This window comes from Muntiacus reevesi, chromosome 3 (assembly GCF_963930625.1).
Source record: "Muntiacus reevesi chromosome 3, mMunRee1.1, whole genome shotgun sequence".
NCBI lineage: Eukaryota > Metazoa > Chordata > Mammalia > Artiodactyla > Cervidae > Muntiacus > Muntiacus reevesi.
This window is the reverse complement of record NC_089251.1, coordinates 216,070,754-216,098,172: the sequence shown is the minus strand read 5'-3', so window position 1 is coordinate 216,098,172 and position 27,419 is coordinate 216,070,754. Positions and strand designations below refer to the sequence as shown.

Here is a 27,419-nt window from a genome sequence, read left to right as displayed (position 1 = left end):
GTTTCTACCACTTATTTTTCTTGTCATGCTCTGTTCATCTCTCAGATTCAGTCTAAATATTACCTTCTCAAACTGCTTTTTTCCCCCCTGATTATCTTCTCAAAGTAAATTACTTACCTACCACTCACTCTCATAACAAAATTATTCTCGAATATGTTTCAGAAGCTCTAGTTATATATTCAAGCATTTGTTTAGTCTGTCTCTTGCTCTGGACTCTAAGCCCCATGAGGCTAGATAATGCATCTGTTTCACATGTGATTGTTTACCTAGCCAGTGCCTAAATAAATATTTTTGAAATGAATGACTGAAACAATAATATCATCAATAGCATCATTTCTTTTTCTTCAGAATTCTTTTCTGGACAGATTGGGATGCCAATTTTCCTCGCATTGAATCAGCCTCCATGAGTGGTGCTGGGAGGAAAACCATCTACAAAGACATGAAAACTGGGGCTTGGCCTAATGGACTCACTGTGGACCACTTTGAAAAAAGGATAGTTTGGACAGATGCCAGGTTTAAATTTTTTTTTCCTTTCTTTTCTATAACCTCGATCAGATAATACTTACAAAATTAAAATGTGTATTCCTGTGCATGTATCATGTACACATACATTGAAATTGGTGGTGAATTTTATTTGCTTTTGTTATGATACCTTTTTTGAAATCTTTCTGAAAATCAGGTACAGGATCATAAAAATACTTTTACACAATTTTTTTTGCCATTTAAGTAGTATGAGCATATCACTGGACTATTGGAATGTGCTTTTATATACTGCTGATGCATTTACTTTTCTGTAGGTCAGATGCCATTTATTCAGCCCTCTATGATGGAACAAGCATGATAGAAATTATCCGAGGTCATGAATACCTTTCTCATCCCTTTGCTGTGTCTCTATATGGGAGTGATGTTTATTGGACGGACTGGAGGACCAACACACTGTCAAAAGCCAACAAGTGGACGGGGCAGAATGTCAGCGTGATTCAGAAAACCAGTGCGCAGCCGTTTGACCTTCAGATCTACCATCCCAGCCGTCAGCCCCAGGGTAAGGGATTGTTACGAATTAGTGATCAGAATTTATTTTCACCTTAATCACATAATAATCAAACTGTAAAATAATTTTGTAAGCTGCTGCTGCTGCTAAGTCACTTCAGTCGTGTCCAACTCTGTGCGACCCCATAGACAGCAGCCCACCAGGCTCCCCTGTCCCTGGGATTCTCCAGACAAGAACACTGGAGTGGGTTGCCGTTTCCTTCTCCAATGCATGAAAGTGAAAAGTGAAAATGAAGTTGCTCAGTCATGTCCGACTCTTAGCAACCGCATGGGCTACAGCCTACCAGGCTCCTTCCTTCATGGGATTTTCCAGGCAAGAGTACTGGAGTGGGGTGCCATTGCCTTCTCCATTTTGTAAGCTAACACTGATTTAATATTTTCTATATTATTTGATGGAAGTAGTACCAGCCTTTATTTTAATTAGCTCAGGATATTCTTTCTTTTCATTTATTTTACATAGAAATAGAGAAATCTTAGAAATTAAGGGTTTTATGCAGTTGTTGCAATCATATCATTTTCCTAGCTCTCTTTTGTTTAAACTTAGGTTACATTACTGTTTTAAGAGGACTTCTCAGGTGACTTAGTGGTAAAGAATCTGCCTACATTGCAGGAGATAAAGGAGACATGGGTTCAAGACCTGGGTCAGGAAGATCCTCTGGAGGAGGAAATGGCCATCCTCTGCAGTATTTTTGCTGGAAAATCCCATGGACAGAATAACCTGACGGGCTACAGTCCATGGGGTCACACAGAGTTGGACTTACTGAGCACAAATATGAATATTACATTATACTCACTCTCCTCACATCTTCCGTATCCAGTCCTCTGTTAAGGGACACGTAGGTTGTTTCAACTCTTAGCTATTGCAGATAATGCTGAATGAATGTAGCAGTGCACACACACACACACACACACACACACACACACACACATATATATATGTGTACATATATATCTTTTCAAATTTATCTTTTTCTTTTCCTCAGATAAAACACCCAGAAGTGGAATTGCTGGATCATATGGTAGTTCTATTTTTAATTTTTGAAGAAATTACATACTATTTTCCTTAGTGACTGTGTCAATTTACATAATCACCAATAGTGCACAAGGATTCCCTTTTGTCCACATCCTCAACAACACTTGTTATTTCTTATCATTTGATAGTAGGTATTCTGTCAGATATGTGGTGATATCTCATTGTGGCTTTGATTTGCATTTCCTTGATGATTAGTGAGGTTGAACACATTTTCATATGCCTGTTGGCCATCCGTATCTCTTAGAAAAACATCTATTCAGAGCCTCTGCCTATTTTTCAATCAGATTGTCTGTTTGATATTGAGTTCTATGAGTTCTTTATACATTTTGGATGTTAACTTTTTATCTGATGAATATAATTTGCAAATATCTTCTCCCATTTGGTAGTTTGCCTCTTTATTTTATTGATGGTTTCTTTCATTGGGCAGAAGCTGTTTAGTTTGATGTAGTCCCTTTTTTTTCTTTTTTGCTTTTATTGCTTTTGTTCTTGGTGGCAAATCCAAATATTTCTAAGTATAGAAATAGCATAGAATTTATTATTAGCCATGCAGTTATGATACTAAACTGAAGATGATATTGAAGAGGGAAGAGATTGGAGATAAGGCAGGTGGTTTGGATTGTTACCATCTCCTATATCAAAAAAAGTAAAGCAAGAAAGTATAAAGTAGGGAGGATACAAGGTAACAGTTTTATTGTTATAGCAACAATAGGACTGAGGACAAAAATTTGAATATAAAATACTGGAAGATTCAGAACTAGAAATTTATATACATTTTACTATATTTTCACAACGGTTAGAATAAACACATTGTATCCCCATATGCCCTGGAAGATATATATTCACCCTACTCCATTAAGTGGACTGATATAACTGCATACTTTAACCTAAATTGTCCATTTTCTATATTTGGTGTATTTTGGAAATTTATACCATGTAGTTGATACCTGTGGCCATTTACTGAATAAATGCATCGGAGAATATTGTTTCTTTAGCAAAGAGAGAAGTTGCTTAAATAAATATATTTGTTATTTTTTTAATGAGCAAGAACATGAAAATTGTAGGTTCCCCTTTACAATAAAATGAACAATTTACATTCAAGTAGTCATCTAGTCTAAATATATTTTTATCAGTAAAACATAGTTTTTAATTGATAAGTTTTAAATGTATTAAAAAAACACAGCAACATCATAAAGGTTTTATGATAGATCTTTCTTGAGCCATATGTTAGTTTGTGTTTGGATAATAAGATCTGGGCATGCATGATTAAGCATTAGTAAAAATGGTTTCATCATCCTGACTTTGTAATAATAAGAAAGGTATGCACTTATATCATGTTTTATTTAGTGCTTTCCAGATATTGCTCTCAATCTACACCAAGATTTGCAGGAAATAAAATCTTTTCCTGATAGGCTTTCTTACTTCAAAGCCACATACCAATTATAAATCTGTACATAATTCATATTTTATCTCCACATTCTTAATTAACACTATGAAGAACTATCTTAGCACTTAGAATATGTATAGTTATTTAATATTTTCCTAATTCTGTTTTAGTTACCCACCTAGATAATAAAATATTTGAGTAAAGGAGTGTCATTTATTTATTTGTGCTAACTACAGTGTATAGCTAAGCCTTCTATGAGAACAGTATTAATAATGATAACAATAATATCACCTAATACTAATTCTCATTGTAATTCCATGAAGTTGGTGGTTGGCAACCCAGTTTTACAGAAAAGGAGCCTAAAGGAGAGAAATGCCAAGTGATTTGCTCAAGGTCTAATAGCCACTAATATCCTCTAATGAGGATAATTGCCTCATTATCTTACCCCAGGCAGAGTGACCCCAGAGCCCTTGCCTGAACCACTAATGTTCTGCAGGCAGAAGACATTGAATTCTTTTTGAGATTCTCCTTGGAATTGTTTTATCAAATCTCCAGATGGCAGTAGAGAGTAAAGTTTTATTGACACATTCCCATGCTTCCCTGATAGCTGAGTTGGTAAAGAATCAGCCTGCAGTGCAGGAGACCCTGGTCTGATTCCTGCGTCAGGAAGATTCACTGGAGAAGGGATAGGCTACCCACTCCAGTATTCTTGGGCTTTCTTTGTGGCTCAGCTGGTAAAGAATCAGCCTGGGATGCTGGAGATCTAGGTTTGATTCCTGGGTTGGGAAGATTCCCTGGAGAAGTGAAAGGGGATCACTTCAGTACTCTGGCCTGGAGAATTCCATGGACCGTATAGCCCATGGAGTTGCAAAGAGTCGGACACAACTGAGGGACTTTCACTTCACATGGGACAAACTAATTTTTACCTTCTTGTAGTTTATAGTCTGGAAAGAGAACAGGCTAACTGGGGTCAATTAAATAATTATTATTATGGTCATATTTTGAAACTAAAATTATAGTAAATATATTTTAAAAGGTAGAATGGAGTGGTCCTAAAAAAGTCCTTGGGCTTAGCCTAATTCAGTTTCTTCCTTTGTCACTCACTGATCTTGTTACCTGAGGCAAATTAATTAACTTCTGGGTTCTTATTTCTTCATTTGTAGGCTGGAGCAGCTAGAAGTAGGGAAGGAATGCATGGTATACAAGATCGGGTTGGAATCAAACCATAATGGGACTTAAAATGTCCCCTTACAAAGAAATTTCAATTTTCATCCTTAAGAATAACTGGATAAGTGTTCAAGTGATGTCAAACCTAAATTGCACTAAATTTACTGGAGGGATCATTAAATCACAGATTTCTGGCTTCTATCCAAGATATTCTGATTCAATAGGTCTATGGTATGACCTAAAACTTTTTATTTTTAACAAATTCCCATGGAATGCTGATGCTGCCTTAAGAACCACTGCCCTGAACAAATGAGAAAAACATTGAAACTATTTGGTCAATGAAGGGAAAATAACAGAACTACATGCTGAAACTTTACTTCATCTATATGAGGGGTAGACGAGAGAGACACAACTGTAGGTAGGAGTCTAGTAGGATGTAGCGCCTAGCTTCTTCACTAGATCAGGAGACAGCTGATACCAGGACAGAGAGAATGGTGGAACTGAGATATGTGCATGTGTGCTAAGGTTGCTTCCAGTCACATCCAACTCTATACAACCCTATGGGCTGTAGCTCGCCAGACTCATCTGTCCATGGGATTCTCCAGGCAAGAATATTGGAATGGGTTGGAGTACCCTTCTCCAGGAAATCTTCCCAACCCAGAGATGGAACCCATGTCTCTTACATTTCCTGCGTTGGTTCTTTACAACTAGCAACACCTGGGAAGCCTGGAGTTGCCATATACAAAGTCAGTTTAAAGAAAAAAAAAAAGTGATAGAGATGTGTAGAGTAGGGGAGTTTGGCAAGAAAAGGAAAATTTTAGATGTCTTTAGTTTTCTAGTTTCTATAATTGTCTTCACCATCAACGTGTGACACAGAGGCCACATAAGGGAGGGGTGAGCAGATTTTTTTCTGTGGAAGGCCCTATAGTAAGCGTCTGAGGCCCTGCAGGTTATATGGTCTTTGCTGAGCTACTTGGTTCTGCTGAGATAGTGTAATAGCAGTCAAATGAAAAGTGAATGACTATCACTGTGTTACAGTTACATTTTATTTATGGACACTCAAATTGAAATTTCTTTTAATTTTCATGTGTTATAAAATTTTATTCTTTATTTTTTTGGTGTTTTTCCTCCAATAAAAAAATAGTAACCCAAAGGGTAGTATTAACCTGTAGGCCAAAATTTACTGGCACCTGAATTAAAGGATAAATCAAAAAATTAAAGTTTGGATATGTGGAATTTGAGGTACCTCTAGGACATGGTTGAGTATTCAGATTATAAAGGCAAAAAGAACTTGGTCTGGAGCTACAGTTTTTATAGTCATTCAATTGTAGATTGAAGATAAAGAAGATAAATAAGATTTCTTAAGACTATTATATAAAATTAGAAAAGGACAAGCACAAAACCTTGGAGAAAACTAATATAAACGAGAAAGGCAAAGAAAGATGATGAGAAGAGGATGGCCAAGAGATTTCAGAACTAAAAGAGTACAGTCAGAAAAAGTAAGAGAAGAGTTTCAAGATGACAGTGGTCAATAGTGTTAACTCTTGCAGAGAAGTCAAGAAAGATCAAGGCATGAAGATATTCATTCATTTGGCAGCCTGGAGGAAGGTCAGCTATAATTTTATTTAGAGCACTTTCTGTGGAATTGTTTGCATGTGTCTCAGTGATCCTAAATATGCCCGAGGTTAGTATAAATGTCGAACTCTTTTTACTAAAAAATACAGTTCATTAAATAATAGGACTATAGTGTTAAGTAACAAAATGTAAATGCAAAAAAAGAAAAAATAAAAGACAACTTTCATAGCAATCAGGCTAGGAGACATAGTAATCAAGAGCAAGCTTCTAGAACCAGACTAGTTCATATTCTAGCTTTATCATATCCTGACAGCATGACAATTATGTTAGTTGTTTCAACTATAAATTGGAATCCTTGCAAAGTTAAATGCATTAGTCTCTTAAAAGCACAGCAGATACCTGGCAAATAGTAAGCACAGTGTAAGTGTTGTTAAGTAAATAATAGATAGAAAGACAGATGGATAGGTGGATGGATGGATGGATAGGTAGATAGACAATTTTCTTAGTTACTTTGTTTTACGGTCCTCCCCCACCTTATAGATTAAATTGTTTGTAAATATGAAGAAAATGTGAGTTTCCTCTCTAGTATGCACACCTTCTCCCATCCAGTGGATTTGCTGCCCTTGTCTATGCCCTCTCACAGACCAAAGTTTTTGTTTTTTCTAAACTTGTTTTTTAAAAATATAGTTTACTATATTGTTAGTTTTAGGGGTATGACATAGTGTTTTGGCATTTGTAGAGTACACTGTAAGTTGGTCATCATGGTAAGGTTAATAGTCATCTGTCACCATACAAAGGTATTAAAATATTTATGATTATATCCCCTGTTATATTTTGCAACAATGACATTTATATTTCCAGATATATTATATCTGGAAAATATAATGAAAGTGAAAGTATTATTTACTCAGTCATGCTTGATTCTTTGCAACCTCATGGACTATAACCCACCAGTCTCCTCAGTCCATGAAATTCTCCAGGCAAGAATAGTGGAGTGGATTGCCATTCCTTTTTCCAGGGGATCTTCCAAACCCAGGGATTGAACCCAGGTCTCCTGCATTGCAGGCAAATCCTTTACCATCTGTGCCATCAGGGAGGGAAAATATATTTTATATATTTTCAGCCATTTATTCTTCATATAGGTTTTCTCTCTCTTTCTCTTTTCTTTTTCTGGGACCTATAATGGGATAATTTATATGACTGATGTTGTTCTGTAGGTCCCTTAAACTATACTCAAATATATATGTGTGTGTGTGTATTTCTTTTTCTTCTTGCTGTTTTATTTAAGTGAATTCCACTACGCTGTCTTACAGATCACTGGTATATCCTGCATTCTCTAACTGGCTGTTGATTCCCCATCATGTATTTTTTTCTTCAGTTGTTTTCTTCTGTTCTGTTCTGATATTTTTATATATATTTTCTATCCCTTTGTTGAAGTACACCCTGAGCTATTCCATTCTTCTCCCAAGTTTAGTGAGCATCTTTAAGACTATGATTTTGAAGTCTTTATCTGATAAACTGCTTGTTTCTGTTTCATTTAGTTCTTTTTTTGATGTTTTTGTTGATCTTTCATTGGGAAGCTATTCTTTGTCTCTTCATTTTGCCTAACTGCACTGCTTGTCTACTGGGAGTCAGAACTATTGAGTTTGTGGACAACCGGTTCACAAACAGAGTGGGTCTCACTTCTCACAGCCCTTTGGCTGCTCTGGAAGTAAGCCCCATTGGTTTTAAAGCCAGACATTCTGGGAAGGTATTCTTGATGGGAAGCCCAGTTTGGAGTTTGGGCTGCTCAGTAGAGACCTACGCAGTTGGGATAACCCTCCCGCTTGTGTATCTCTGCTCTCAGGGTGTAGCTTCTAACTCGACTGAGTCTCTATCTATCCTCCCTGTCTCGATGGCATCTTTTCTTTATATATTTAGTTGTAGAAAATCTGTTTCACTTCAAGCTATTCTCAGAGATAGTTGTTTTATATGTAGCTTTTGGTGTGTCCACGGGAGGAGGTGAGCTCAGAATCTTTCTAATCTTACATTTTGATTCAGACACCATAAAGATGTTTTCTTAATCACAACTTCAGTCGTGATTTAACACCTAGAAGTGGGGTTGTGTTTTTTCATGGATATAGAAAGATTACACTATGGATTTTTGTGTGTGTGTTTGTTTTTCAATATTGTTTCACATTTTTTTCCTCACTTTCTCTGATTGGCATCATTTTTTTTAAAGAGTTATTTATTTACTTGTGTATTTGTTTTTGGCTGTGCTGGGTCTTTGCTGATCTGCACTGGCTTTCTCTAGTTGCGCTAAACAGAGACTCCACTTCGTTGTGGTGTGCAGACTTCTCTTGTTGCAGAGCACGGGCTCTAGGGTCATGGGCTTCAGCAGTTGCAGCACGTGGGCTCAGTAGCTGTGGCACAAGACTTGGTTGCCCGTGGCATGTGGGATCTTCCTGGAGCAGCGATCAAACCTGCATCCCCTGCATTGGCAGGCGGACTCTTTAGTCATTGGACCACCAGGGAAGCCTTGGAATCTTTTCTTGAAATAGCTTAAGAATATGATTGTCACTTCAAATATAGAGTTTTGAAAATATTTTTATTAACTAGATTTTCACCAATTAAAAAATGTTTTTCTTTTCTTAAAGAATCTTTTCTTCTGAGAAGGCCTCAATTCAATGGGAACTTAGTACCTGTTGATAACAAAAGTACTGTTTTGCAGAGTCCACTTTATTTTACCCTCAAACACTGGTGTGGACTCAACTGTCCCTTTTAATTTTATTTTTGAAACACCTATCAACTGACAAATGTACAAATTGTTTTGTGTAACAAATCAAAATGACAATACCCCTTAGAAAATCAAATCAAAATCCAGAAACAGAATGAATGGAATTTTAGGACATTGTCATTGTTATAGCAATTAGATTAAATATATATATATTTAAAAAATCATATTTTAAAACAGTATCCATTATCTACTCCATAAATTGTTAAATGGCCAAATAAATGAATCTAAGTGATTTAGTTCATTTAGAAAGGTAGTATATATAATGGTTAGTGATTGCACTCTGATATCTGAAAATGTATTTCTTCCTTAAAAGTTGTATGATTGTAAGTATTCTTTTTTTTTTTTTTTGATTGTAAGTATTCTTTTCTTTTCACCATTTTCAGAATTAAGTTAACACTTCTATAAAGCGAGGGTAATTTATGTGTAAGAACAAAAATGGCCAGTAAGAGGAATAAAGGGAATAATGCTTATAGAAACACTTAGCACATTTTCTAGCTCATTGTGATAAAAATAAATTATTCCATTTTTGGAACTTTTATTTTTTCTATCAATTTTTATCTCACTTGCCGTCTATGTTATGACAATACAAGGTGAACTCCAGGCTGTTTCTCAGGGAGTCGTTTTAACACTGAAATGATTTAAGGCTTCCAGTTGCTTCAGGAAAATACGTCTATAGAAAATGAAACTTTTCTTGACAACATTTGCAAGAAAATTAGCTGATACTATTAAAAAAAAAAGCAACTAGTTTCTAAGAATAGTGTGTGTGTGTGTGTGTGTGTGTGTGTGTGTGTGTGTGTGTTAGTCACTCAGTATGTCCAACTCTTTGCGACCCCCTGATCTGTAGCCCACCAGACTCCTCTGTTCATGGGAGTTCCTCAGGCAAGAGTACTGAATTGTGTAGCGTTCCCTTCTCCAGGGGATTTTCCCAATCCAGGGATCAAACCCGGTCTCCTGTATTGCAGACAGATTCTTTACCATCTGAGCCAACAGGGAAGCCCCTAAGAATATTAGTAATATTCTTGCTGCTTTAGGAAACAAAGTATCCTTTGAAACTTGAAGAATGAGGGATTCCACTTGGACTTATTAGTATATTTAACTACAAGCAACATTTTCAATTAAAAAAAGTTAAAAAAAATATAATACTCTTAAAAGTATGGTTTCAGTGTGGTGGAGGTGAATTTCAAATATTTTCAGGTTACTTAAATTGTTTACTTCCACAGTTTTTTATATCAAGATCTAATGACCTGACATATAAAACATTTTCCTCTCTCTGTCTCTGCTTGCATATACATATTCCTTCCATTCTACATATTATTAATTCTGTTAAAAATACTATGTTCCATTGTTTTATGATATTTCTTTCTTTCACATATTTATATACTATCAACAGAAGTTTTTTTTTTTTTAATGTACATTGAGATTTCCTTGATCTACTGGTTTAGACTCCTTGATTCCAATGCAGGCAGCACAAGTTCAATCCCTGGTCAGGGAACTAAGGTCCTACATACTACATCTTATGGCCAAAAAATAAAATATGAAATAGAATCACACAGCTTAAAAAATAGATAAATACTAAAAAATTTGAAATGGACCTTAGTTTAAAATACTATTTCTAAGAATGAAAATCTGATATGAAACAGCTAAAATGCCTCCACGTTTACTTTTTGATATCTGCAGCTTTGAAGGGATGAAATTTCTGACTGAGGCAAAGTGAAAGGCAGGTGATAGCAAAGCAAAGAGAAATTTTTGAGATCTAAGTAAACTTGTTAGGTTTCTGTGAGGTATTAGAACACTGTGCAATACTGAGAGCCAAGTAAAAGAGAGAGACAAAATTGCCAATAAAGAGGAGAAATAAGAGTTGAAACACACCAAAAATATGTTGCTAAGTCATTCCAACTGTTGATATGAAAAATCACAATGGAACTCAATTTCTACTCTTATACCTCTTTCCTGTAACAGGTAGTCTTTTGCTCCCACTACTAGTTATGTAGACCTGCACCTAATTTAGTTTTTCAGTAAATCTTTCTGTAGTGTCTTTAAATCACATTTTGAATTAGTGGGTTTTGTTGATTCACCTGAAAAACTTAATTTCCATTTTAGCATTATTTCTTTGTCAAAATGTAATACAAATGTCAAATAACTAAACTGTTAATGAATTTATAGGTAGGTAGTAAGTATAGCTGCATTACAAATTGCTATTTTAAAATTATGCTATAATATAGTTTCTCTTGAAACAGTAGAAAAGATTAGTATCAAAGAAATCATAAAATTCTTTCTTCCTTGACACTGGTTGTTTGCTGTACTTGTCTCAGAAATACAAGTGTAAGTATTTATGAGCTCTTCTTTCAGATACATTAAGATGCAGAGTCCAGAGTTCCAATCCAGGATCAAAACTTCTCAACCTCTGTACCTTTCATATTTGGAGGTAGATAGTTCTTAGTTGGGAGGGGGAACATTCTTTTGCATTATATGACATTTATTAACATCTTTGGCCTCTACTCACTAAAATGCCAGTTGGTAATCCCAGTTATGTCATTCAAAAATGTCTCTAAACATTCTTAATTGCTCCTGAGGGGACAAAATCCCCCCTCACCACCACTACCATTGGTTGAGAACTACTGTTTTAGACAAAAGCTTTGTGATTATTAAATCATTGTGAACATAGAAATTTTTCTGGCACAAATGTTTCTTCTTTTAAATTATACAGCAAGTAAAAGTAAATAGCAAGTCAGAAAGGCATAGCACCTCTTAGAAAATCTGAAAATTCATTGGTATTTTAAGATATAGCTCAGCAATAAATGTAGCATGATATTACATGTTTGAATTCACTCTTTTTATAGAAAACTGTACACAAATAAATGGAAATAGTATATGTGGCTTTTAAATCTTTTCTCTTTGAGCTGTCTATAGAAGATAAGATTTTTAGATTTTTTGTTCTACTTCATAAAAATAGAGTACAGTATAAAATTAATCTGTAAAATATGAGTTTTGGTGAAAGTAATTCCCGCATACCTGGTATTGATAGAAACTTGTAAATTGAAGCAATAAGAACATCTTGTACTTGCACATATTTTATTATATGTGTGTGTTTTAAATAAGGGATTCCTCTAGTTCTTCAACATCAAATACTAAAATTATAATTTGTTGATATTTGTCAAAGGGAAAAGGATTTGGAACTAATGCTTAATAGTAAGATCTTTCTTAAATTCATTTCAAAAAACTAAATTATTTTCAAACAGAAAATTATAACTAAAATATAGTTATAATAGATATGCATTTTTTTATGTTAATAATTATTTTGTACAAACAAATTTCATTAACATGATGAGTATTAATTTCTATCAACAATGATTACACAAGACAGAGAAAAATGTTTCTCTTATCTAACATTGGGTCTTGAGATTCTTCTGCTTTAAGCTTAGTATTGTTAGGTAAATAAATATTGTATATATATTTATATTGCATCCACATTTATGTATGTTTTATTTGAACTTAACAGATAAAGTAATTGGGTTTAAAGTGTTTATTTTTTTTTGCTGGTGAAAAATGGACTGCAATTAAACACAGTTTTGCATGAAATATGAGATTTTCTTAATGATATTGTCTTCTTTACAGAGCACACATCAGTCTTGTATGATTGCATAATTAGCATTTCATTCTCAGTAGTGTATTGTAGTTATGCATTATTTAATGTTTTCATCTATAGCTCTCCTAAAGCTATGGCTATAGCTCATCTATAGCTGTCTTTTAGTTTACTTTCAAAATTTTAGATTGTCACCCTGTTAGAACATAGACATGCATATGTTTATGAGCATGTGTATGAATCCAAAACAGTAATAAATCAGGTGGAAATTTTAGGAGAAAAAAAAAAATATATATATATATATATATGTTGATAAATCATAGTTCCTGCCAGCATAGACTTTGACAAACTAAGGCTCAGAATTTGACAAACTAAGACTCTCAGACTAACTTTAGACATCTGCAAATTTTGCAAATAAAATTTTATTTGAACATAGCTATATGTGTTGATTCACATATTGCTTCATGGCTGCTTTTTGTTGTAATAGCAAAGTTGAAAAATTACTAGAAAGGGCATAAGGGCTACAAAGGTGGACATATTTGCAATTTGGCCTTTTATAGAAAAAAAACAAACAAAAAGAATAGTTTCCCTACCCCTGATTTACCTAGAGAGAGCAGGGTATAATGATAAAAAAATATGCAAATACATGTCAAAGACAATTAGAAAATAAGAGAGTAAATAATAAATGCCTAATGCCTTTTATATTGATAACTGAAACTAATATTTAGAGTTGGAATAAATCAGCATTAGCTAGTTTCATTAGAAAATATTTTGTGAAAGAAAAATAACTCCAGCTGATTCATGAAATAATAGTGTAAGGATGTTGGTAATGAAATTCTACAGGAAGAAAATACTTTCTGTGGAAGTAGAAAAAGACAAGCTATAGATGTTCAAGGAACAATTTGGAGTCCTTTTTACCATGTGCATAATGTGTATGTAGTAGGAAAATGGTAGATGAAACTACAAGGTAGGATGGTATCTTTGAAACAGAGATTAGTATACTTTTGACAGTACCATAGAATACTAGTTACATGGTTATAGCAGTTACTCCAAAGTGAGGAAATAACCTTATATTGCAAGAGGAAAGGTAAAAATGGAAAGAAAGGGCACATAATAGGCAGGTCTGATAATACTTGACAATTAAATATGGTAGTGAAAGAGAAGTAAAAAAAAAAATCTTTGAAATTAAAATTTGGGGAATTTAGAAGACTTATGACATCTTTGATAAAAATAAACAGAGTGGATCAGGATTAAAAAACAAACAAACAAAAAAAAAGAAAGGTAAAAAAACAGCAGGTAAATCAATCTGGAGGGCTTCCAGGTGGCACAGTGGTAAAGAATCCGCCTAACAATGTAAGAGACACAAGAAATGTGAGTTCAATCCCTGGGTCTAGGAGATCTGGAGGAGGAAATGACAACCCGCTCCAGTATTCTTGCCTGGAGAATCCCATGAAAAGAGAAGCCTAGTGTAATATAGTCCATGGGTCGCAAAGAGTTGGACATGACTGAGCAACTGAGCAAGCCCATCTGGCTACTGTTAATAAACCTTGGAGGAAATGGTAGCAGATAAAATGTGCGTCTTTGTGAGGAAGACTTATCTAAAGTAGAGAAACTATCCAAGATTTTTAAGCAAAGGAACTATAGAGCAAGTCTGTATTTTAGAAAATTACCATAGGCAATGAGGAGAGACTGAAAATTAAGAGATTATTTAGGAAGTTAGAACAGCAATCCAAGCAAGAGATGCAAAGAACCTAAATTGAGCCAGTGACCATAGATTTGGAGAGAATGGTGTATGGGGTAAGAGTACAGACTCTTAAACTCTTTGATGCAAGCACTATCTCTTATCTTCTGTTATACACAGCTTTTTAAAACTAGGCAGAATATGAGGTGATTCATAAATATGTATTCAATGAGTAAATATAAGAGGGATGTTACATATGTTTAAAGGTCTTTGGTCACCTTGAGTTTTGATAATAAGAATTATCAATGAACCCATGTAGCACATCTGTGTTTGGATTTCATCTGTTAATATTCTCTATAGCATCCCATTGACTGGTCAGTTTTTCCCATCTCCTGGATACAATACATGGGGTAGCTTTGGTTTTGTAGGCGTTTGCAATCTTCATATTAATATTGGATATTGCAATAGTATTTCTTATAAAATAGTAACTTTGTATCAGGTATTGTCTGTAAAGAGTCAGAAAATGTATTTTAGGGCTTTTTATACCAAGTGGTCCCTGCTGAAACTGTTCAACTCTGCTATTATAGTGAGAAAGTCATGTGAATAACATGTAAATTAATGAGCATGACTATGGTCCAATAAAACTTTATTCATAAAAATAGACAGTGAACCAGATAAGGCTCCAAGATCCATATTTGCTGATCCTTGCTTTATACTAAGATGTGAGTATGAAAACCAAATTCCTTAATTTGGTAATTAGAGTAGGTATCTATTTAAATGTATGGTTAGAAACAACATCAAAAAGATTTAATTCCATTATTTCAAAGTGAGAAAAGATAAAAATTGAAAGAAAGCTTTGTGGATTTTTCCTCACCATGAAGCACAAAATTTTGTTAATATTACCTTACAGTGTTATCATTAATACAGATATTGGGCTACAAAGTGTATTTATTTACTTTAGTGTATATATATAAATTTAATATGTTATTGTTGATTTTAGAAAGCTTTTTATCACAATTATAGGATATTGAGAAAAGTTAATATGAGTCCAGGCTAAAGATAATGATGTTTAAAGTGAAATCCAAGTATTTGTTATTGAGTTGTCATGAATTTTGCTTTTAATTTCTTTGAGAGGAATAGCATTTTCCATGTCAGTGTGTTTAAACAAATATCTCCTTCTTCCTTTTCCTCCCTCTACTCCTCTTTATTTTTTTTCTTTATCCCCTTTCTTCCCCATCCTCTTCTTTTTTTCAAGAATTTAAAACTTTGAGGGTTTCTTTTTTTTTTTCCCTATGTACCAGTAACTGGGTAACCCTATTCTAGATTAACAGTTCAACAGTGCCTCTTTATTTCATTTCCTTTTTGGTAACATCTTTGCTCCTTAACAATCTTCCCATCTGACCTCTTGCTTTTCTAACCTTTAGTTCCTTAAAGACACCCACTGTAGTGTTGTTACTTCATCACGCAGCCCTCTCTGACCTCGTGAACTGTAGGCCACCAGGTTCTTCTGTCCCTGGGATTCTCCAGACAAGAATACTAGAGTGGGTTGCCATTTGCTTCTCCAGGGGATCTTCCTGTCCCAGAGTTTGAACCTGGGTCTCCTACATTACAGATTCTTTACCATCTGAGCCAATTATAATAGATGAAGTTAAAAGGAAAGAAAGCAGAATATGCAGCATTTATACCTTGTGCTGGGCTTCCGCACTGGCTCAGTGGTAAAGAATCTGCTTGCAATACAGGAGCCGCAGGAGACACAGGTTCCATCCCTGGGTCAGAAAGATCCCCTGGAGAAGGGCATGGCAACCCACTCCAGTATTCTGCCTGGAGAATCCCACTGACAGAGGGGCCTGGGGGGCTACAGTCCTTACCGTTGCAAAGAGTCGAACATGACTGAGCAACTTAGTAGGTATGCGTACCATGTGACAGACAGACTCATAAAGAATCTCTCAATTTTAGTTTCCGCTCTTTTCTAATAATGTTTGTCCTTAATTTATTTGGAAGATATTTCTGGGAAGATATTTCTGAGTCTTTCATTTTCTTTTTTGTTTTTATTTTTTAAATCAAATGCATAGACATGGATCATTTTTGTTATCTTATGGGGAGAGTCCTGAAGACTGCCAAAGGCCACCTTGAGCGTTTATTAAATTCAGTTAATTTCTCTAACCTCTAAATTCTTATTATAGCCTATTGATTTTTATTCTTTGTGGTTTAAAAGTCTATAAGACTGATACTGCTACTCTGAACAATAGATCCATTTGTTAGGAAAATATTGTTAGTTGAAGACTAAAGTATTGCTGCTGAAATCAGAAGGTATAATTCTTTTCAGTTGACCAGCATAGTTCTATAAAATTTGTCCTACTAGATAGGCTTTATAAAAATAATATTTAAGAGAACATTGGATCAATTGAGATTAAAATCTTATCCAAAAGATATGATGATGTCTGGGGAGTGTGTATTTCCTTAGTTCTGTCTCATCACAACAAAAATTTGAAGTGACGGACCAGCATTAGAGCTCTCAGATGGATCAGTGTTATAGCTCCATGTTACAACTCAGTTTTATTTAGAAAATAAAGGAAAATACATCCTCGAGGTATGAGGGCATGACGACCCAAAAGACTCGAAGAGAAGAGAGAGAAACCTTCAGTCCTTTGGCTCCTCTTTTTATATGATTTTTTCTCCTCCCCCTGGGCCTGCCCTATACAAACTGGGCTAGCCAGGAGTGCTGTTTGTTCTACCTGAGGTCCTCACTCCAGTCCTCGGACCTTCCTTTGTTCTATTATCACAGGCTTTTCCCTTCCTTGTCTTTTAGCCACTGCCATTCTGGACTCCTTTTTCTTATTCTAACTACCTAACAATGACAAAATAATAAACACAAAAGAATGAGAGAATAGATCAAACACAAAATTTAATATTCCATTTTAAATTTGAGATATCAAGTTTTGTATATGATGGAATATAGTAAATATGAGTATGTAGCAATATTTAGCCATGGAATAAGTTAATACAGCAAAAAAAGACATCTTTATAATAAAGGAAGATGAAATTTTTATTCATATAGGCCTCTGATTTGAAAAAGAAATGGCCTGAAAGGATACACAGTATATGTAACAGCAGTTTCTCAATTGGAACTCCTGACACCTGCATGATCATCTACGAGTTTAATTTATATAAAATTTAATAGCTATTCCTGATTGTTTCTCAGACTAAATACTTTAAAAAAACCTTTTGCTTCTAAGGCAATAGAATGAATATCATTCATCCTAGAGGAACTTGAGGGAGTTATCTTAGTTGTTATCTTTGATGAGGGAAAATGTTTTTATTAATGTAATAGCTGTGTATGATTGTCATTATTGTTATATTAATCACTTGAGTAATGTGTGCTATCTAGGGAACTTCACTTTGAATCATTAAGTGAATAACCCTTGTCACCCTCGGAGGCCCCCTAACGTGTTCTTCCTTCTTCACTGTTAATATTTCACTGTGTAATTACAGCTCCCAATCCCTGTGCAGCTAATGATGGCAGAGGCCCCTGCTCGCACATGTGTCTGATCAATCATAACAGGAGTGCTGCCTGTGCGTGCCCCCACTTGATGAAGCTTTCCTCCAACAAGAAGACTTGCTATGGTAAATTTCTCCCAGATCTTACAGAAACTCCAAAGTGAATCCTCTCAGATTGTATTAGCATTTGGATTTTCCTCACAGTAAAGCAGGAGAGGTTTTTAATGTCCTTAAAAACCAGCATTTGAGGTGGTGCTATTTTCACTCAATTGATGAGTCATCTACTTTGGGAGACACTGACAAATTCTTTAAACATGTGATAGGCTGCACTTTGCTGCTTGTTATCTTATTCACTTTTTTTCCTGCCACTTTCTTATTTGGTGTGTTAGCAGAGTTTATCTCTACAGAACAGGGAGATTTGCAAGTGAAAGTGCATTATCAAAAAATGATGATGTAGGTAACCCACATAACAAAGATGTACTTAACAGCTTTAATCTCCTCCTGCTCTCCTAAAGTTACTTCAGCATCATTTTATAGGGGATTATCAATTTGAAGGGAGAAAATATGAAGGAAAATATATAATTTGGAAAGATTTGTAAAAAAAACTTTTAACAGCCTATTTAAACCACAAATTGATACTAAAATTTGTGAATGAAAATCAGACTGTTTTGTTTTATTAGTCATTTTTGTCGATTTGCAAACCAACTACTTTGAAGAGCCAATAAAAATGTATTCATCAAATTTTAACTCAGGAATTTAGGTACCCTTGGCTTTAAATAATTTTTCACAATAATAACATATTTCAAATATCAACAATAACCCCAAAGGAAAAAACAAGAGAATAGAATATCTGTGACACCTCTTTCTATTAAATCTACCAATATTTCACAAACTTGGTGCAAGAAAGTTGCCTATTTAAGTAAAAACAATAGAATGCCTCACAATGTTAGTTACTACAGATTCACAAACATGTACAGTATGTTATGCTTTAACATTAGCCAAATTTTGTTATGGAAAACATGAGCATGATTTGTAAAAGCAATGCTCAACCTCATCTTATTCAAAGATCACATAGAGAAAAATGTTCTTCGATTCCTTCAAAAAGCATCTACTACACTGCAATATTTTTATGATTATAAACAAAGACAAATGTGGGTGTTTGAGATTTGTGAAGTTCATGTCTTTTAACGAGTTTGCTTGAAATTCTAAGATCAGATCAATTACTGATAATTTCTTTGCGTTAAGAAAAATGACTTAAGGATTTTAACTTATTTTTCATATTTTTATCAAATCTTGGTCATGTTTTTCATATGCTAAAAATCTATTAAATCATCAACAAATGTTTAGAATTTCTAGGCCTATTCAAACTTGCCAAGCTTATAAAGAAAAATACATTTCTGTTTCATTTCTAGAAATGAAGAAATTTCTTCTATATGCACGACGTTCTGAAATCAGAGGGGTGGATATTGATAATCCATATTTTAACTTTATCACGGCCTTTACAGTCCCTGATATTGATGATGTTACTGTGATAGACTTTGATGCTTCTGAAGAACGACTATACTGGACAGACATTAAGACACAAACCATCAAACGGGCTTTTATTAATGGAACTGGATTAGAAACTGTTATTTCAAGAGGTAAAAGATTTCTACTATACAACTTTAAAAATGTTTGTCATTTAACCTGTAATAATTATGTCTCTTTTGTATTCTTTTTCTATTATCCAATTCTATGTTGTTAATTGAAACTTGGAATTGATTATTCAATGATTTAATAACAAGCTGTATTCTAACAATTGTTGAATGCTCTAATTATGTTGAATATAGTCATCTGATAACTAGAAATTTAGTTTAGCAAGAAGAAACAAATTCAGAATGGATTTAAAATTAACCGATTTCTAAGTAAACAGAATTGAAGACTTCTTTTGGCTGTTGGGGGTGTAGTTGTATTTGCCAAAAAGAATATAGGATATTGGTAGAGACTGTTCGCTCTGATTCAAGCTTATTATCAACTTCCTTATGCATCTATTTTGTATAGAACTAGACTAAACAAATAAAAGAGAAAACTTATTCCTATCCTCCCCCTGACCCAGCAGGTTGAATCATAGTTTTTAGTAATGTTGTTGAATCAACAACCTTTAATTATTTTTTTAATTTAAAAATCTTAAAAAGAGAAAAGAGTACATTTTCCAAAAGTAGAAAATATAGCTGAAATGAGACATACATATAAATGCAGTGGTTGAACTCTGAATATTTAGCATGAATTATCCTCATTTTTGCTCTAATTTTGGTATAATGCGATTTCTGGGTCAGTTATTGTTTTATTGAGTGAATTTTAGTTGAGTACCTGCTATTTGCCATGACTTGCAGAATCAAACAATACACACTTTTTCTTCAGTCTCATGGTCCTTGCAAAGATGTTAATTTACCAACAAAGTTCCGTCTAGTCAAAGCTATGTTTTTTCCAGTAGTCATGTATGGATGTGAGAGTTGGACTATAAAGAAATCTGAGCACTGAAGAATTGCTGCTTTTGAACTGTGGTGTTAGAGAAGATTCTTCAGAATGCCTTGGACCACAAGGAGATCCAACCAGTCCATCCTAAGGGAAATCAGTTCTGAATATTCTTTGGAAGGACTGATGCTGAAACTGAAGAACCAATACTTTGGCCACCTGATGCGAACTGACACTAGAAAAGACCCTGATGCTGGGAAAGATTGAAGGCAGGAGGAGAAGGGGATGACAGAGGATGAGATGGTTGGATGGCATCACTGACTCAATGGACATGAGTTTGAGGAAACTCTGGAAGTTGGTGATGGACAGGGAGGCCTGACGTGCTGAAGCCCATGGGGTCACAGAGTTGGAATGACTGAGCAACTGAGACTGAACTAACTAATTTCCCTCCTTGCAGCATGATAGAGTGATTTGAAGGAAGGCGGAGGAAGGCATTCCCAGGGGGCTGAGTGGTAAACAGCCACACAGGAATGCCATTGCAGAAGACTTTGAGATGGGGTTTAATCCCTAGGTTAGGAGGGTCCTCTGGAGAAGGAAATGTCAGCCCTCTCCAGTATTCTTGCCTGGAAAATCCCATGGACAGAGGAGCCTGGCAGCTATAGTCCACAGGATTGCAAAGAGTTAGTCACAACTGAGCACACATGCATGCATGGAGAAAGGCATAATCAGTGACTCAAACAGAAATATCAAACTCCTCTGCCTTGAAAAATACTGAAAATTTTAAATCAGATGTCATTTGAGCAATGATTAACTTCTTAATGAAAGCAATAAAAGTGCAGGTTTTAAATTTACACTGTTTCTTAACAGTTCCCATACATACTAAGGGAAGGCTGGTTTGAGTACCACTAGTATATCTGAGTATTTGAGCACTCAAGTACTCTTGTATTTATGCTAGCTCTTTACCCATCTCAAGTTAATGCTGTTAATGAAACTTGAATGAATTGGTTATAAGCTTGTTCAAATATTTATTTCAAATGTTCTATAAGAGAAGAGAAAAAAGCTAATGGAAAGATTTCTTTTTTTTTTTTCAGGACTTTTCATAGGAGCAAAGGAAAAAAATAATTATTTACTGATTAGCTGACTGATAGCTCAGTGGTCTTCTCACAAGTTCATCAAAATCTAATAGAAAATTGTTCACATATTTTATCATGAATGTTAACTACTTTCCAAAGGCTCTATGAATTGTAAAAAGTAAAGATATTTTTACCTCAAAAAAAAAAAATTGGGGAACAATTTTCTGTCTCTAAATATAAATTGATAGCTAATAGCAATTTGGTTAGTTTATCTTTGAGAAAATCACAATTATCTCCATTTAGCAGACTCTACAATTATTAACCACAAATTGAGCAATAATATTTTCTTACTAATAATAGACATACACATTAGGAACAATTATTATTAATTCAATCATTTTGTAAAATATTGGAATATGTTCTATATGATAAGAAATTGAAGGAGGACCAGAACAGACTGAATAGTATGAAGTACAGAAGAGGGAGTTATACAAGTTGATGGATATAAAAAAAATAAAATAATAATCAGAACCAAATCATACCAGCCTATGTGGGATAAATTGTTTATTTTTATGTTTTTGAGATTACAAAAAGTAAATACTTGAAATAATTGAATGTGAAAATTGAGGAATAGGCATCGTCAAGGACAACCCGAAAAGGTGAACAACATTGCCTTTCCCTTTATTCAAGAATGAAACTTTGTTGGGGACTGATATGTCCTTCCATAAGAAGAGAATCTTTAGATAACATTTTGGTAGTTCAACTTCTTAACTCATCAAAGTATTCAAATCCTGCCAGTGATTGTACTTTATTTTATCCTTTCATCTTTTAAATTCCTGATTCCATGCAAATGAAATTTTGGCCTTTCTCTTACCTCTTATACTGTTGCCCTCTGTTTTCTCACTTCATTAGCCTTCGTCTACTGGAATTTTTCTTGAAACATTCTTCTTACCTTTCTCAGCCCAAGTCTAATGTCAAACCACCTTCAAAAATCAGGACCCCATCTATCCATTGCCCCAAGCAGTCCCCATTTTTCTTCCAGTTAGACCATCTTCTGATGAAAACACTGAGGCTCTTTGGATCAAGTTTTTATGAAGGGTATTAGAAATAGTTTGCCTGCCTTGTCATTCTCCATATCCTGAAACACTAAGCTATTCTTAATGTATGTATTACCCACGTGAGCTCTTTGTTACAGTCAGTTGTAGCAGATAACAGATAGCAGATAAATTCATCAACAGATAAACACTAATATATGACTATAGGCACATTCATTGTATTCATTATTTGTTTTTAATATAAATTAATATATATATTTAATAGTAACCAAGGTGTAATTTTATTCTTCAAAAAGAAATCATTAACAATTCTTGGCAAAAGAGTTTCTAGTTACCTGTATCCCTACCTTCTGGTGGCAGTTAATTCTTATACTTGAGTCACTCCTTGGCCCAAATGTTTTCAGTTATTCACGCTCCCAAAGTTTATTTTTCTGACATGTTATATAATAATAGGTGTCATTAATGTGACAAATACCGTGACCTCATATAAACTTTGAGAAACTATTATTAAGAATTATTTCTGTTCTGTAGGTAAGAAAACTGACATTCACAGAAACTAAAGCTTAGTATCTAAACCAGAGAGGAAATGATAAATTCTTACTTAGGATTGTATGTTTAGAGCTCCTATCAGCCCTCCTGCTGATAATAGGACTTGGAACTTCACTTCAATAGGCTCAGTTTATCCTTTTAATATAGCCCCAGACTCAGTTGCACATCTTGAGTACTCCTGTACTGCCTCAATTCAGATCAGTTCAGTTGCTCAGATGAGTCCGACTCTGCAACCCTGTGGATTGCAGCATGCCAGGCCTCCCTGTCCATCACCAAACCCCAGACCTTACTCAAACTCATGTCCATTGAGTCAGTGATGCCATCCAACCATCTCATCCTCTGTCATCCCCTTCTCCTCTCACCTTCAATCTTTCTAAGCATCAGGGTCTTTTCAAATGAGTCAGTTCTTTGCATCGGATGGGCAAAGTATTGGAGTTTCAGCTTTAGCATCAGTCCTTCCTATGAATATTCAGGACTGATTTTCTTGAGGATGGACTGATTGGATCTCCTTGCAGTCCAAGGGACTCTCAAGAGTCTTCTCCAACACCACAGTTCAAAAACATCAATTCTTCGGTGCTCAGCTTTCTTTATAGTCCAGGTCTCACATCCATACATGACTACTGGAAAAACCATAGCTTTGACTATGTAATGCCTGTGCTTTTTAATATGCTGTCTAGGTTGGTCATAACTTTCCTTCCAAGGGGCAAGCATCTTATAATTTCATGGCTGCAGTCACCATCTGCAGTGATTTTGGAGCCCCCCCAAAAAAGTCAGTCATTGTTTCCCCATCTATTTGCCATGAAGTGACAGGACCAGATGCCATGATCTTAGTTTTCTGAATGTTGAGCTTTAAGTCAACGTTTTCACTCTCCTCTTTCACTTTCCTCAAGAAACTCTTTAGTTCTTATTCACTTTCTTCCATAAGGGTGGTGTCATCTGCATATCTGAGGTTATTGATATGTCTCCCAGCAATATTAATTCCAGCTTGTGCTTCTTCCAGCACAGCGTTTCTCATGATGCACTCTGCATATAAGTTAAATAAGCAGGGTGACAATATACAGCCTTGACATACTCCTTTTCCTATTTGGAACCAGTCTGTTGTTCCATGTCCAGTTCTAACTGTTGCTTCCTGACCTGCATACAGATTTCGCAAGAGGCAGGTCAGGTGGTCTGGTATTCCCATCTCTTTAAGAATTTTCCACATTTTGTTGTGATCCACACAGTCAAAGACTTATAGTACTGCCTAGAGTTATACCTTATAGAATAAAAGGTTATCCCACAAAACTCTGAAGTATTGCTTATGATTAACAGAGTAACAAAAAAGAAAATTACCTTAAAGCTCCTGATATAAGTCAGGAGTAGCACAGTTGAATTTTTATACTTGTATCTATGCTGATTTTATTTTATCTATACTTTTTCCTCAAACAATGCTCAAAAGGTAAGCATTACTTTCTATTTTTAAATATGAGGACGCATTTTCTTCAGGGTGACTATACTAGGAAATAGTAGAGCTTTGTCTATCCAAGTTTGGATTTAGGCCTTTTGACTCCACAGCTATCCTCTTTTATTCCCCTAAATGCCTTTTTTTTTTTTTTTTTTTTAAACACATAAGGGACCTCAGCAAGGTAGAGAGAAGAAGTTTTACAGCAAACAAATGATTTGTGCACAATATCCCTTTCCAGTGCTCACTAAATATGCACTCAGTATATTCTGCAGAATTCGTCTAGCAGTACCTGGATGAAGGATAGGATTTATTTTATCCTCTCATCAAGGCTTTTATTTATTATTCTGAAATATAAGGAAACACTTTGAAAATATGTTGACGATCTTATGAAATTCCAGGTCACCATCGATAGAATCCTTTTTTTTTTTAAATTGTAAAAGATTCCCATTGTATCTGATTATTCTAGGACAAAGTATACATTGTTCTTCTTTGAAAAATTTAAGACTCAACTTTGAGCAAGTATAACTGCTTAAGCAAAGTATATTTTTTAGTATTAGTCATCTACTATATGATTAAACTGAACTGTTAGGTTGAGTTTAGCAGAAGCTAAAATGGATATAAGAAAGATGAATATAAACTGGAAGTTTATTTCTATAAACAACGCTTTCTAAAGTAGTTGTTCAGTCACTCAGTCGTGTCCAACTCTTTGTGACCCCATGGACTGCAGCACATCAGACTTCCCTGTCCTTCATCATCTCTTGGAGCTTGCTCAAACTCATGTCTAATGTCTTGGTGATACCATCCAACCATCTCATCCTCTGTCATCCCATTTTCTTCCTGCCTTCAATCTTTCCCAGTATCAGGGTCTTTTCTAATGAGTCAGCTCTTTGCATCAGGTGGGTGAAGTATTGGAGCTTCAGCCTCAGGATCTGTCCTTCCAAAGAATATTCAGGGTTGATTTCCTTTAGGATTGACTCATTTGATCTCCTTGTAGTCCACGGGACTCTCAATCGTCTTCTCCAAAGCACAGTTCAAAAGCATTAATTCTTTGGTGCTCAGCCTTCCTTATGGTTCAACTTTCACATCCATACATGGCGACTAGAAAACACATGACTTTGACAATACAGTCCTTTGTCAGCAAAGTAATGTGTCTGCTTTTTAATACGTTGTCTAGCTTTATCTAAGCTTTCCTTCTAATGAGCACACATCTTTTAATTGCATAGCTACAGTCACTATCTGTAGTGATAGTAGGAAATTATATGATGATATGCTTGTTTTAACTGCAAAAATATAAATCATTTTAAATGTACACCTTTAGATAATATTGATATTGTATAAATTTTATTCCCAATGATACTTTGAATCTAACTGGACCCATTTCAGAGTAGAATTCCATTACTATATAAAATTGTTTTCCACTTCTGCCAAGCATTTTGTCAGTGAGTACTAAGGATTCATTCATTTCCTCTATTTTCTTACCCAGTAAGAAAAATGCTTAGACAATAAAAGCTATTATGGAAATTAGACCAGAGAATGAACAAACACAGGTCAGTAATAACAGTGAGATCTAGATTTTGGTAACAGGCCTTGAATCGAAGTAGAAAGTTTAGATGGGGAATATCTGTCTGAGGAGGCTTTACAAATAGCTGTGAAAAGAAGTGAAAAGCAAAGGAGAAAAGAAAAGATATACCCATTTTAATGCAGAGTTCCAAAGAAGAGCACTGAGAGACAAGAAAGCCTTCCTCAGTGATCAGTGCAAAGAAATAGAAGAAAGCAATAGAATGGGAAACACTAGAGATCTCTTCAAGAAAATTAGAAATACCAAAGGAATATTGCATGCAAACATGGACTCAATAAAGGAGAAAAATGGTATGGACCTAACAGAAGCAAAAGATATTAAGAAGAGGTGGCAAGAATACACAGCAGAACTATACAAAAAAGATCTTCATGATCCAGATAATCACGATGGTGTGATCACTCAACTAGAGCCAGACATCCTGGAATGCAAAGTCAAGTGGGCCTTTAGGAAGCATCACTATGGACAAAGTTAGTGGAGGTGATGGAATTCCAGTTGAGCTATTTCAAATCCTGAAACATGATGCTGTGAAAGTGTTGCAGTCAATATGTCAGCAAATTTGGAAAACTCAGCAGTGGCCACAGGACTGGAAGAAGTCAGTTTTCATTCCAATCCCAAAGAAATGCAATGCCAAACAATGCTCAAACTACTGCACAATTGCACTCATCTCGCATACTAGCAAAGGAATGCTCAAAATTCTCCAAGCCAAGCCTCAGCAAAACATGAACCGTGAGCCCCCACATGTTCAAGCTTGTTTTATATAAGGCAGAGTAACCAGAAAACAAATTGCCAACCTCTACTGGATCACTGAAAAAGCAAGAGAGCTCCCCAAAAACATCTATTTCTGCTTTATTGACTATGCCAAATCCTTTGACTGTGTAGATCACAATAAACTGTGGAAAATTCTGAAAGAGATGGGAATACCAGACCACCTGACCTGCCTCTTGAGAAACCTGTATGCAGGTCAGGAAGCAATAGTTGGAACTGGACATGGAACAGACTGGTTCCAAATAGGAAAAGGAGTATGTCAAGGCTGTATATTGTCACCCTGCTTATTCAACTTATATGCAGAGTGCATCATGAGAAACGCTGGGCTGGAGGAAGCACAAGCTGGGGTCAAAATTGCCTGGAGAAATATCAATAACTTCAGATATGCAGACGATACCACCCTTATGGAAGAAAGTGAAGAAAAACTAAAGAACTTCTTGATGAAAGTGAAAGAGGAGAGTGAAAAAGTTGACTTAAACTTTCAACATTCAGAAAACTAAGATCATGGCATCCTGTGCCATTATTTCATGGCAAATAGATGGAGAAACAGTGGAAATGGTGGCTGACTTTATAGTTTTGGGCTCCCAAATCACTGCAGATCATGATTGCAATCATGAAATTAAAAGACCCTTACTCCTTGGAAGGAAAGTTATGACCAACCTAGACAGCATATTAAATAGCAGAGATGTTACTTTGTCAACAGTGGTCCATCTAGTCAAGGCTATGGTTTTTCCACTAATCATATATGTATGT

At 35.1% G+C, this 27,419-nt stretch overlaps 1 protein-coding gene across 1 annotated transcript in view; it reads left to right on the top strand.

Annotated features, from left to right (window-relative positions):
- LRP1B (LDL receptor related protein 1B) overlaps nucleotides 1–27,419 on the top strand; it is a 1,678,044-nt gene that overhangs the window by 978,969 nt on the left and 671,656 nt on the right. Inside the window, exons 26-29 of the mRNA XM_065928990.1 lie at nucleotides 349–513; nucleotides 798–1,042; nucleotides 17,742–17,873; nucleotides 19,160–19,387. Of these exons, the coding sequence (XP_065785062.1) occupies nucleotides 349–513; nucleotides 798–1,042; nucleotides 17,742–17,873; nucleotides 19,160–19,387 (770 nt within the window). The remainder of the gene's footprint in view (nucleotides 1–348; nucleotides 514–797; nucleotides 1,043–17,741; nucleotides 17,874–19,159; nucleotides 19,388–27,419) is intronic.